General features: G+C 42.3%; 1 protein-coding gene across 1 annotated transcript in view; it reads right to left on the bottom strand.

Moving 5' to 3' along the window:
• The window catches only part of LOC145410968 (protein Wnt-2b-A-like), a 97,790-nt gene extending 83,779 nt beyond the window's left edge, over positions 1 to 14,011 (bottom strand). The window contains exon 1 of the mRNA XM_080281024.1: positions 13,953 to 14,011. Within this exon, the coding sequence (XP_080137150.1) occupies positions 13,953 to 14,011 (59 nt within the window). The remainder of the gene's footprint in view (positions 1 to 13,952) is intronic.
• Positions 14,012 to 14,439: the final 428 nt, after the last annotated feature.

Consider the following 14,439-nt stretch of genomic DNA (forward strand, 5'->3'; position numbering starts at 1 on the left):
ACCTCACTCCACTTCTCGCCACTCCATTCCAATCCACTCCACCACTCCATTCCAATCCACTTCACCACTCCACTCCAATTACTCCACTGCACTCCTCCCTGTTTAGGCTACCCAGTGCCACTTAACTCCACTCCACTCCACTCAACCTCACTCCATTCCACCCAGCCCCGCTCTACTCCACTCCATTCCACTCTATTTCACTCCACTCTGTTCCATTCCACTCCACCCCACTCTACTCCAATAACCCCAGTCCACCCCTCTCCATGTACCCCAGTCCACTCTACCCCACTCTACTCTGTTCCACTCCGTTCCTCTTCATTCCACTCCACTTCACTCTACTTCACTCCACTTCACTCCATTCCACTCAACTTCGCTCCATTCCTCCCCACTTCACTCCACTCCACCCCACTCCACTTTATTCCACTCCACATCATCCTTCTCCACTCCATTCCTCTCCACTTCACTCCACCCCGCCCCACTCCACTCCACTCTACTTCACTTCACTTCGTCATGACTACCATTGCAGGATTTATGATGGTTTTGTTGTTTATCGGGTCCACGTGTACTGGAGAGAGAGAGAGAGAGAGAGAGAGAGAGAGAGAGAGAGAGAGAGAGAGAGAGAGAGAGAGAGAGAGAGAGAGAGAGAGATTGTGTGTGTGTGTGTGTGTGTGTGTGTGTGTGTGTGTGTGTGTGTGTGTGTGTGTGTGTGGATGCTGTTTACGTATGCCATAAATGCACCATATCCAATGCAACTTTACTCATAGCCCCGAATAAAGATGGTTATGGCACTGAATTACAGTTGCTTATATGTTTGTTTGTTCCCATGCAAGTGTCCCAGAAATCGCTTTACTACTACTACTACTACTACTACTACTGTTATTACTACTACTACTACTATTACTACTACTGCTAGTACTAGTAAGAAAAACAAACAAATAAGAGCAACAACAACAACAACAACAATAATAATAATAATAATAATATTAATAGTCATAATAATAATAATAATAATAATAATAATAATAATAAAAGAAATATATTGTTGTCTTCCTTTGAATGTAATGTGACTATCTCAAGTTTCTCATATCAGCTTAGGAGAGCTTCATGGTAGTGAGAGGCTTAATGATGGAAATGTCTAACTCCTCACACTGCCATACTTCATACTTTACACTCTGCTGCACCACACACACACACACACACACACACACACACACACACACACACACACACACACACACACACACACACACACACACCTCAATGACACGATTCACTGCCATACCACACACCCTACTTTGCTACATACTGCCACTCCAAACACACAAATCTCATGCTGCCACACCTCAAAACACCCCATGACACTATTTTTTTTTTTCTCTCTCTCTCTCTCTCTCTCACACACACACACACACACACACACACACACACACACACACACACACACACACACACACACACACACACACACACACACACACACACACACACACACACACACACACACACACACACACACATCATTGCTACACCATACACTCCCTGTCTTTCAATTCAATGAGCCTTTCTGACATCCAGGGCTGAGATGCACAAATGATAGCACATTTAATTCCCTGCTGTCGCTATGATTTCTACTAACAGGAAGGACAGCGACAGCAAAGTGACAGATTCTTCAGTCTCTCGTTCTTCTTGCAAAAACAATTATTTTCAGATACAGCAGGAGTTCGAAAGGAATTTTGTTTTGTGAACCCGGTCCTACATCTGCATAAAACTTGCCCAGGTGCTTGTGTGTGTGTGTGTGTGTGTGTGTGTGTGTGTGTGTGTGTGTGTGTGTGTTTCGAGTCGACTTCTAGTTGGACTAGGAGTTTGACTTGTACATTTTCCTAATTCATGTTTGGATGTGTTATGTCAATATTTGCTTATGTTTTATATTGCCACCTGTGTAGACTTCAATAGATTATAATTATACCGAATATCAAAGCATAATGCGTTATAAAAATTGCGAGAGATGTTTCCACTAAGTATATAGACAAAGTACATTTATTTCTGTACATATACTTTGTCCCTGGATGCCTTCCAAGCTCGCAATAATAGGATCCTTGGTCTGTGAAGCAAGAAGAAGGGAGGAGGGTAGGCAGTTTTATATTTTGTTATTTATTTAGTTTATTTAATGTTCATGCTTCCTGTGGTTCGATCTTACCCCTCGTATTAAAAGCAGTTGGATATGAGGTTATGATGATGATGATGATGATGATGAATATATTGCTGTTGTTGATGATGGTGATTGTAATGACGAGGAATGCTTTAGTATTTTTAACTGTCTGATGGTGGAGTTGTCCTCTGCCTGGATCTTGATATGCAAATTTCGCGGCTACAATTACCACATGCATCAATGGCAACAGACAAACAACACGTAGATCCACTTTGAGTTGCACCTGTACTAAACTGAGCCGAGGTATGTGAGGTAGAATTTCGTCTGTCTGTTTGTCTATCTGTCTCTCCCCCCCCCCTCTCTCTCTCTCGTACACAAACACGTATTTTTTGTGGCGTTGCACCTCTGATATGATAATTGCGCACTCCACATGTTTTCCTTTTTTTCTCCATCTTTTTTCTTTTCCGTTCCTTTTTTCGTTTTTTTTTTCTTATTGCCGCAGTACATCTCGACCAACCTGTTCAATTAGACATGAATTATTGAAGAGATCGAGGAAGCTAACACCACTCCACCACCACTACCTTACCACTATACTACCACTACCAGACTATTATACCACCTCTACCACACCACACCACCACCTTTGTCACACCACTATACCACCTCTACCACATCATTATACTTTCTCTACCACACACTATACCACCTCTAACACACCAGTACACCATCTCTAACACCACTACACCACCTCTAACACACCACTACACCATCTCTAACACACCACTATACCACCTCTACCACTCCACTACACCACTTCTAACACTCTACTATACACCACATTACTCTGCCACCTCTACCACATCACTACATCACCTCTACATCGCCACTATGTCACCCATTTCACACCACTGTGCCTCCTCTACCACACCACTATTCCACCACATCATTATACCACCTCTACCACTCCACATCTATCACCTACTCTTTTTCATACCACTTTTGTTCAGCTAAAAAGTCATCATAATACTATATTTACCACAGCACACACACATCACACCATAACACCAGGTCAACGACACCTCTTCCACATTATACCAGCCATCACACACCACGCCACACTACGTCGTCACTATCACTCTGGGAGTAAAGGAACATTTATAGTAGTCTCTGCTGGCACCGTCACTGATGTGAAACTCGGACGATGCTTTAAGGACACAAGTCGAAGGTGCTGGGTGTGTGAAGACGAGTGGACTGGATGGGCTGAGATGGTGATAGGCACTAGGGCAAGGTGAAGGCAGGGTCGAGTACACCCTGTTAAGTTGGGCGTTTAAGTTCGATTGTACTATCGGGGTATGTATGTCTGAATGTCAAGAGTAGATATGTAAGAAGGTGCTGTCGCTTTTCAGTTCTGTCGAGGGTTTCCGGGTGACATACACAGACTCTTCCACTCACAGACACGGTTTCTCCAAGCCACAGAAATTTCCGTATGCACATTTTACTCTACGCTACGAAAACCTCCCACACCTATACTCATGCATGAAGCACTGGGTATGGCGGGTTACTTCTCCAGTGACAAAAAGTAGTGTTCCCCGACCATACTCTTCAGACTTCCATCAGGATCCATAGAGGGAAAAAAAAAAAATCGGATTGCATGTGAATAGCAGATCTGTCCCTTCATGTCAGACGTGTGTGCAAGGCGGTTGCTATGATACACACATATTAATGGGGTGAAAGTTTAATTCAAAATTTCCTTCAGGAAGAGCAAGGATAGGAAGAACGCAGAAAAAAAGGCCCAGAGTTAAAATGTGGCAAAGACTTGATTATTGTGGAGAACACCTTAATTTACTCTCCAACGTTGTGTAGCTGCAGGACATTGAGCAGTCGGTACAAAAACAGACTTAGATCATTTTTGGTACTTTAATGTCTTATATTGTCTTCTACCGGGTCCAGAGAATTTTAGCTGCTTTAACCTCTTCACTACGATGATTTCTTTATCTTCATTTTTTTTTCCGGAAGTCAAAGTTGTTCAGCTTGAGACATACGTACCTTAATAATAACTATTTTCTCCTGTTCGGATAGGTCTTTTAAGTTCATGTAATATCGTCTGGAAGTAGCAAGAAAAGAGACGTCATCGCACTGAAAGGGTTAAGAGAAATTGCCGGAAGCGATGTGATTGGCAGCGATCTCTTGTAACCCCTTCATGATGGCGAAATCTTTTATATTCCTACCCCCGCCAGACGATCACACTCGTTTTATGCAAGACCTCTCGTATAGGGTTAGGAACGATTGCCAGTCACCTTGTCCTAATTATATTCTTGCCGGCACCAGAACACCGTATTCGTACTAAGATGGCTAAGGATTGGTATGGGTTTATTCTCAAGAGCCTGATTTTTGTTCTTACTTCTGATTTTGTTCGGGGTAGGAAGGACGTGCTTGACTGAAATCACAAGAAACAACTCCTTAAACCCCAAAACTCCGATGACAGTTATTCTGAATTATTCCACCTGACCTAAGACGAGTTTATTTGGCTGACGAAGAACAGCTCGCACTGAAAGAACTAAATCAGGTGCAGGAGAGGGACGCCTTCATATGGTGGCACCGATACAGCTGGGCGTTGGAGATGTCAGGTTATTCAAAAGTCCCTCAACTCCCTCCCTCCCTATCCCGCTAAAACGAGGATAGTGGTCTACAGGAGAAAGCAACTTAAAGTCCATTGGGTTCACATTCAGGTAAGTCTAGGATTACAACAACTACTACTAGCTCTTAAACTAGACGACGTGTTTTTCTTTTCTGTTTTGTTTTATTCTTGCTACCACCAGACGATATTATTCAGCTTAGGAGAATCCCCTAGTTGTGAAAGATGCAACCAATTTCTCTTATTCAAAAAGTTTCCTGCAATGAATTTTATCATTAGGTAATAGTAGGAATGAAGTTCAAGGGCGTCCTCGGGTTGAAGAGGTTTATGGGGAGTACTTGGTTGCATCTTTCATGACGTTCAGATTTACAGACAAAGTTACGATGAGTATTGTTCTTAACTGTAATTTAGATTTTTTCTCAGTTTAGACAGGGAGAGGAGGGTGCATAAGTATCTCATGTCTCTTGTTCGCCTTAAGCGCGCGCACACACACACACACACACACACACACACACACACACACACACACACACACACACACACACACACACACACACACACACACACACACACACACACACACACACACACACACACACACACACACACACACACACACACACACACACACACACACACACACACACACACACACACACACACACACACACACACACACACACACACACACACACACACACACACACACACACACACACACACACACACACACACACACACACACACACACACACACACACACACACACACACACACACACACACACACACACACACACACACACACACACACACACACACACACACACACACACACACACACACACACACACACACACACACACACACACACACACACACACACACACACACACACACACACACACACACACACACACACACACACACACACACACACACACACACACACACACACACACACACACACACACACACACACACACTGTTGTTTATGACGGGGAACTGATCTTAACTGGAGCTGGGGCTGAAACTGATACAAGGTACATACAATCTCGGGAAATTGTTCGTGCACACCCTCTCCAAATGTACAGTCGCAGGCAATTATTCGTTTACACCCTGTAGAAGTTGTGTTCAATTGTTCAGTCGGGTTCAGTTACTCGCCTGCACTCTGGAAGCTTTGTGCAAAAATTATCTTGAATGCTTTCTCGAGGGTATGTCTACAAAGGTGTCATTAGCTGCAGATGTTCCTGTACTTTATTTTATCTCGAGACTGTGTCCTGGGGTTCAGTCGTGATCTCTCTCTCTCTCTCTCTCTCTCCAACTTCTATTAAAAAAAAAAATAACTAAATATCTTGCAAAGTCAAATAACCAAAATCAAGAGAGGTTGCAAGATAACTTCATCAATTCGGGACTTCAAACGCTTAACATTTGCAAGATCAACCTTTTTTTGCTATATAGTCTGGATGGCGTCAAACGAATATGTTAAGCTCAGGGGTGAAACCTTTATCATCTCCCTGAAAGTATGTCAAAACATAATGAGATCTGACATTTATAATCAAGGAGGCTGGATTTTAGTTCATTAATTTGGAACCTCAGGCGCGTAAAGGAGTTGTTGACCGTGACTTAATCTCCAAAAATAGAGTGAAGTTCCAAAGGTGATCAGTAACAGTCAAGGTGATAGGACCCCTCGCCTCATTAGTCCGAAACACCTGACGCTTAATGAGATATTTGATCGCGGTTTGTTTTCTCATCGTCACTGGAGGCTCCCTGGCTCCTCTCCCTTACCAGTTGATTTTTGCGTATGCCCCGTCAACATGATACTGTATGGAAAAGATGTCGATGTTAAGATAGTATAAGTAAAGTAAGAGGAAATTTGTGTTTGGTGTGGAATATACAGTGTGGTCCAGAAACAGAGCTCAACTAGAAACCTGTCTGATGGTATCTTATGTGTTGCGGGGAGGGCTCAGTCTGCTGGTGTGGACATGATGAAATGATGCAGAATAGGCATTAACAGCGCTGACTGAGCCGCCCCCGCAACACATGAGAAACCCCCCGCGGAGTAAAACAGTGAAGTTAGCTTCCTTTTGTATCACTAATGGTCAAGATTTGCCTCATGGGCTCCTCTTTTCAAACCATGTTTTTTTCTGTTTCACCTTTTTTTTTTTTTTTTTTTCTGTACGGGTTGATCTCATATACGTCGTAATTTTTTTTTTATTTGCCTCCTTTAGCCTTGGATACTTTCTTCTCTGCATCAGAAAATAATAAACTAAAGAGATTTTAACGTATACAGATAGCACTACTTTGCCACGCGCAAAAACTATAGCTCTCTACAACACCAGCCACAGCACCTCGTCCAATTCGTAATATATCTTTAGCGGGGATAGAAGAGGTTAGTTTAATTTCTAACACTACATCCCCAGCCACCTACATCAAAGCTACTCACACACACGCTTCTAACACCACATCCCCAGCCACCTACATCAAAGCTACTCACACACACACACACACACACACACACACACATAAAAACGAATAAGTAAATAAAAACCTGGGAAAAAATCGCAGAAACATGAGCCGGCAAATATTCTCCCAGAGAGGTAGTTTTATACATTAATATTTTAAGTGAGATGGCGGCTTTATAAATTTTCAGTTGAATTACTTATTTGCTTAGTAAGTTTTTGGCTCCCACCGGCCACTTTCATCACTTTTAGGAAAATCTTCTTCAGTTAGTGAAAGGATTAATAAAGATTGTTTGCAACTTCTTCGCTCCAAGAGGTCTCTCCAGAGCTTAATAATAATCGTTTGCGGACAGCAAGAATAAAATATGCCACGTTTAGAAAGTAGTAAAGCAGTAAAATTAGCAAGAAATCACCAACAATTGTTAAAAAAGGTCAAAAATAAATAGAACATTATTTTTATATGGTCACTTTATATTACATTATCAGTCAAAAGTATATTAGTAACACAATCATCCAGTTCCAGATTTCCCCCTTCCTATGTGTAGGATACCGAGGTTAGGCTCCCATAGTTCCGAATATTTGAAGGAAAATCAATGGCCTACGACTTCGGTGGCACTACATGTTCAAAAGGCCTCCAACAGCCTCTTTAGAGTTTATCCCTTCAGGACGGTGACGGATTTTTTTTTTTTTTTTAGTTTACTCATGCATCCACCAAGCGATTTATTTCTTTATTTATCTATAGGAAATATATGTGGGATTGCAGGGGTTAAACAGTCTCAGGAAATCCTCTCAGTACGATTACGTCTTTATTCCTGCAACTATCAGATAATTCTATTCGGCTTAAGAAAAAAGAGAAGAATTAACTATTTGAGTATGGTATTGACTTTGCTTGGTACCGCCATGCGATTTTATTCAGCTGTTGAGAGACCCCTTACATTAAAGCTACAGTAAAGCTTTAGGTGTGATGGCGAATTATTTCTATTGTTGCTACCGCCAGACAATTTTAATATCCTACAGTGAGAGCTGATCTGACCGAGTTTTGCTTCCTCTAGACGATTTTCATTTAGTTCAGGAAAACCAATGAATTTTTATTGTGCTTGGAAATCTCTAGTGGTGCGGAAATTGGCTTCACTGTGTACCTATACCAGCCAAACGATTATACCAAGATTAGGGAATACCTTCTAAAGCGATGAGAATAACTAACAATAACTTTTCAACATTTTTTATTCTTATTACTTGGCGTTTGCTCAGCAGTAATCGACTTGAAGGGGTAAAGAAGTCTGTATCTATAACGTCCTCCAGTTCCAAAAGTCTTTCCTAAGCTGAATGAAACTGTCTGTAGGTACAGGAACTTACTATAAAGAAGTAACGGTACTGAAGAAATTAACTTCATAGTATTAGACAAGACTATACACTGTCCACTTTCACTTGCCCTCAAATTCCCATCTCAGAATCTAGGCTGCTGAACTGCAACAAAAGACTAACACCAGTGCAAGAGCAAGTGCCGAAGAAACGCTATGGACAGGCGCTGTAGCAGTGTCTTATTCTGCCAGTGAGCTACGAGAAATAAACTGGTTAAGGACGAAAATATCTGCCAAGTAAAGTTGGACGAACTTTGTTAGCGCCATGTCAGTGCCCCATCCCCATTACTCAGCAAAGCCAACAATTATTTCGTGAGAGCGACAGGAACCCCCCCAAACTCTGTATCGTAGGACTGGAGCTGGAGCTGCTACTGGTCGAAAAAATTACATGCTATTTTTTGCTCCCCCCCCAAAAAAAAAAAAAAAAAAAAAAAATTACCGCCAAAGAGGCCCTGCCGTTACATTAAACCCATTTACAATGCTGAGATTACACGCCGTATTGCGAACTTAATATTGCTTATCGATCAGCTTTCTCTCTTAACCCTTTATCCCTTTGGGGCATGCTCACCCTTCCTCCCACAATGATCTTGGTTTCAGGAAAGGGGAAGAGGACTTGGGAGTGAAGGGGACTCGGAGGGAGGGGAGTAGCCTATGCGTGTGTGTGTGTGTGTGTGTGTGTGTGCTAACAGAAAGAAGGTTAGCCATGTTAGTGTTTCATTTTCCCCATTTTTTATACGAGGATGAGTTTAAATTCCACAAAACTGTCTCTTCCAGTGATTGTTTAAAATTTCCGCAAAACTGTCTCTTCCAGTGATCGTTTAATGATGTTTACTCAGCCATGATCCTGCCTTCGTTCGGTGCCTGGAAAATTTTTCGGCAAATTTACTTGAGGTCATAGTCGAGGGAAAAGTGAAATGAGGATGGGGCAGAGAGAGAGAGAGAGAGAGAGAGAGAGAGAGACCTGAGATTGACAGGAATATGAGTAACGATGTAAAATTCACCCCTTGAATCTGGTCTGTATAATCAGCTTGTTCCTGCTACTCCAGACGACTTTATTCAACTTGGAAAAGAGCTTTCGTACAAAAGGGGTTAATGAAAGATTTATGTAACCTCTCCAGCTTGGAAAGTTTCTTCTAGACTGAATAAATTCGTCTGGAGGTAGCAATACAAAAAAAAAAAATATTTAATACAAATAAACCATATCATCGGGTTGAAAGGGTTAATGGAAGGACCTCGACTGAGAATGGGGACTGAAGATGAAGTACAGCATAAGGATATCTGCTGTTGGCTGTGATAATTGTCGATAGTGAAAAACCATGTACTGAGAGGCGACCCAGTGTATCCTGCATTTGACTGCGCTTTCTTCAGGATACACTCAGTGCGCCGAAACGTTGGATGGAAGGAGCTGTGTTCTCGTTGGCAGTGGAAAATTCGTAGCACCTCTTCCTTAGCGATTTATTTAGGATATTAAATTGCGGGATTTTACGGATTCTGTGTTGCACAAAATGTTTACGTCTGAATTGGAGGAATTGTGAAAGCCTGACTGGTGAGGGAAAGGATATGTGGTTAAGTACATAGGACATTCTTATGTTCATTAGCGTGCTTTTGTGTTCCCCTTTTCTTGTTTGTGGGTCATACTGTACATACATCACTGATATCCTAGGAATAAGGTGCTGATGATGGTGACGATGACGACGATGATGATGAAGATAAAGATGATGATGATGATTAAGAAAATAACACCCGAGATCACAAAAACTAAATAAATCTAATCTCGAAAGCGAAAGCATGTATGATTATGCCTGAACATCGCCTACTCGCACGATTTTAACCCTTTTAACACTACGCATCATGAATGTAATCTATTGGCGGTAGTAGAATGAACAACAGGACGACATCATACTGAAGGGTTTAATGAAGACTGCTTCTAAATCCTTCACTGTGAGAAACCTTTCACATCACCCAGTCCACCATAACCACTAAAGGGGTACCGAACAGCGATGGGGGGAGGGGGGAACGGATTTTTGGCAAGGCTATCGTATTTAAGGCGTAGGACACCACCTTACGTCACTGGTAGCGTTTTGTATGACAGAAAAAACATCTGATCACCTCTTGGATTCGAACTGTGACTCGCATGGTTTCCTCCGACCAGTCAGAATGTCGTCGTATTAAAGAGGTTAATAAAGACTTTCTCACCCCTTCACATGAGCAGTCTGTGCCGCCTGTCTATATCCAGAATCAAGGTTTAAGGTCCAGAATGTAGCCAGAGAGACGTTTTCGTGTTGAAGGCTTTAAGAGAGATTTGTACCCCTTTCAGTACAAAGGAGTCTTTCCTAAGCTAAATAAAATCATCTGGAGGCAGCAAAATTAAAATAACATCGTATTAAACGAGTATGTAGAGACTTTCCAACTCCTTCTGTACGAGATGTCCTTTTTAAGTGGAATGATATCGGTTGTCGGTAAAAAGATAAGACATCTAACTGAAGGTGGTAATTTCAAACCCTGGAATGATATTACGAACACTACATTTGGAATTGTATCAACGAGAAAGTGAGAGGGGGTGAGGGTGGGAGTATTTTAATAACTGAGCTCCGTGTTTCTTATGAGTGACTTCATCCGTAAATATTCCCTTTTTAACCCATTAGCTCCCAGAGTTCCTGTGCGAGGGATCTTGCTGGAAGGGCACTAAGTGTACCGCCCTCCGTCTATCGACTCATAGTTGCGAAGCTCATTAGGTCCCTAGCCAGGGGTTCCCTTCTTTATTAAGTTTTGAACATGCCCAGTTCCGTCCTATATTGACGACGCTGGGCGCGAATGGGTTAAAGCATACTACAGCATTTTCGAACCTAACTTAATCTGCTTGTCCGGAGCTGGTTTTCTGGGTTCAGCTACGCAGAGTTCCCTAAAATGATGATAAATGGGTGTTTCGCTTTTGTTACTTATTCACTGCTGTACTCACATCACACAGGCAGGGTGTTTGCTTGGCTTTCAGATACATCTGGTTCAAAAGTCAGTCAATCCCCAATCCTTTCGCCGCTACTAACCTAACTTAATCTAACCTAACCTGATCGAACCTAATCTAACCAAACCAACTTAATCTACCCTAACCTAACCTAATCGGACCTAACTGGAAGAATTTGGGGACGGATGGGTTCTGAGGCTGAATCAATCTGCTACCACCTGGGCGACACATTAATATATTTTTTTTTAAATCCTTTTTGGGATAAAGCTTACGTCTGCAATCGCAGGTGTACTCATACGTCGATAATCACTTTACTGCGATTTTCCCCAGCCATTCAGCCTCTTTTTTTTTTTTTTTCTATTCTCTCACTCGTGTCTTCAGTACTTTAGCCTTTGCTCTTGTTTCTCCTCACTCCCTAGTCCATTCAAAGTACATGTCCATAAGATTTTCTTCCGTATTCCAGTTGTTTACGTTCTTTTTTTCTCCCCTCTCACCTACCTTCCCACGCAGACGTCATGATTTCTCCTGCTGAATGTTAGTCATTCCTCTCGTTGGCTCAGTTGGGAAGACACTTCAGGAGAATCAGATGCGCACTCTGAGATTCACTTAGAACCATATCCGAGCGGATTCAGCAGGCTCCCTGGCATAACTTCCTTTCCAACACTCCGACGATTTTTACCTGTACTGCTAAGAACATTAGTTATCTCCCGCAGCTCATCACAGCCTTGTAGGCCGAGCGAGCTGTAGAAAAACCGTCACCACAATCCTCACACTTAACTGAAGAACTATTTCACTGTGCCGGCGACTAATTTTTGGTAACACTTTTCAGTACTCTAGGGAGACCAATTTGTACAACTAACTCAGTCTGAACATTCAGGCTACTCTGTTTTATATTCAGCTCCAGCCATCTAACGTGACTAACTCGTACTGTACACTTATATATTTGTATGATTAAACTGAGCCACCCCACGATACATCAATCATCTCCAGTGACTGGACCAACTTGCTGAAATATGTCCTTATATCCTGGCGACTAAATTATAGAACTACCGCCAATAATCTCTCGAGATTAAATTATACGACTTATTCCAGACATCTACCGCGACGAGCTTGTACCGTACACCAACACTCCATCAGTCTCCCTTGCTGAACCTGCAGAACTAACACCGTGTAGACACTTCGGCCCGACTAACTTCTAGAATTAACACAAGCCATCTCCCGCGACTAACTAGCACCGTACACTAACTAACACACCAACCATCTCCCGCCGCCCTCGAAAAATTTCCTCTTCGTCCCTCCCTTTCTAAAGAGTCGGCCATCAGGGGTCCACTCTCATCTCTTAGGATCCCCGGTGTCGGTACGTCATTGGCCGCCGCCGCTCCTTCACCCCCGCGCTCTCATTGGCTCCAGCGACGTCCCTGCTCCCTGGTTGGTCGGCTCGCGCTCGCCCCGACAGACAGCCCCCTCCCCTTCGGGTTTATTTTTTCAAACTTTCTGGCATTGTAGTTGTGAATCTGGCGCGCGAAATTAACGAGTTTTTATCCTCCCAGCAACGAGGCGGAGATTGTTTTGAAGGTTGGGTTGTCGATATTTTTTTCTTGTTTCTTCGTACTTTCTTAGTTCTCGTGAGTCCTTGTTATTCTTGGTTCTTTTGTTTCCTGATTCTTTGCGAAACTGTCAAGTTTTTATTCTCCGGCAGTTAGACGGAGATTGTTTCGAAGGTTCAGTTTTTCTAACACCACAGAGTGGTCAAGGAGTAGTATTTCTCCAGGATGGAAGGATCACAGATTTTCAGTGAAAGCATTGTCAGGCAATCGTGAGCGTTCGGGATCTGCTGGGAAACATAAACCTTGAACAGTGGTAGATCTCCACCCGTACCAAGTTTAAGACAGGGTGTGTAACTTCTTACACATTTCAGTTTCTGGATTTTAATAGTTCTCTTGTTCTCTCCGACATGGAGAACACGTTTTCACCCCTGTTTGTTAGTTTGTTTGTTAGTTTGTCTGATAGCAGGATTACTCAAAAGCTAAAAGAGAGATTTGGACCAAATTTCCCCATCTCCCAGAGAACAATTGACTAACTTTGGGACCGATCCGGATCGTATTTCAGATTCTGAATCGGGAAAACTTTTTTTTTTTTTTTTTTTGTGAAATCCTAATCAGTGATGAGAAAACCTAACCCATTATGAAGAGTGGTTTTGAAATTACGTTGCCCTTGTCGGAGAGATTGCGCTCCACTGAGTGACCCTCTACTTTCGATTTTTTTTTTTTTTTTTTTGTTCTCTCGTTTCTCTTATCTTCATTAGTTTTCTTCTTCTCTAGCCCTGTGTGGTTGTCTCATCTTTCTCAGCTCTCTCTTCTTACTTATCTTTTCTTTCTTATTACCCTTTTTTCTTGGCTATTTCTTTCTTAGTTATCTCTTCATCCTTATCGCTCTTGTTCATCTTAGTTCTCTCATTTTTTTCTTAGTTCTCTCATTTCATTAGTTGTTCTCTTGTTTTTCTGTCTGTTTTATTCCAGACTTCTCACACTTCCATCTTGTGTGTGTGTGTGTGTGTGTGTGTGTGTGTGTGTGTGTGTGTGTGTGTGTGTGTGTGCACGGGAGACTTCGTAGTAGTTACTTATTTAGCTCGGGAAGGATCTATCAAAGTGAATGAGGTTATAAGCATCCTTCATTAGGCCTTCCTCACGATGACAGTTTTTATCTTTTTCTTTTTATCCCGCTACTACCAGACGATTCAACCCCTTCAGCCCGGTGATATAGTGTATTTATTGTTTCTTACTTGCTCCAGACGATTTTATTCAGCTCTGAGGATATCCCTGGTACTGAAGGGGTAAATGAAGTGTATGTCTAACCTCTCCAGCTCTAAAA

The sequence above is a fragment of the Coenobita brevimanus genome, chromosome 87 (genome assembly GCF_032717465.1).
Source record: "Coenobita brevimanus isolate Jiangsu-jjx chromosome 87, ASM3271746v2, whole genome shotgun sequence".
NCBI lineage: Eukaryota > Metazoa > Arthropoda > Malacostraca > Decapoda > Coenobitidae > Coenobita > Coenobita brevimanus.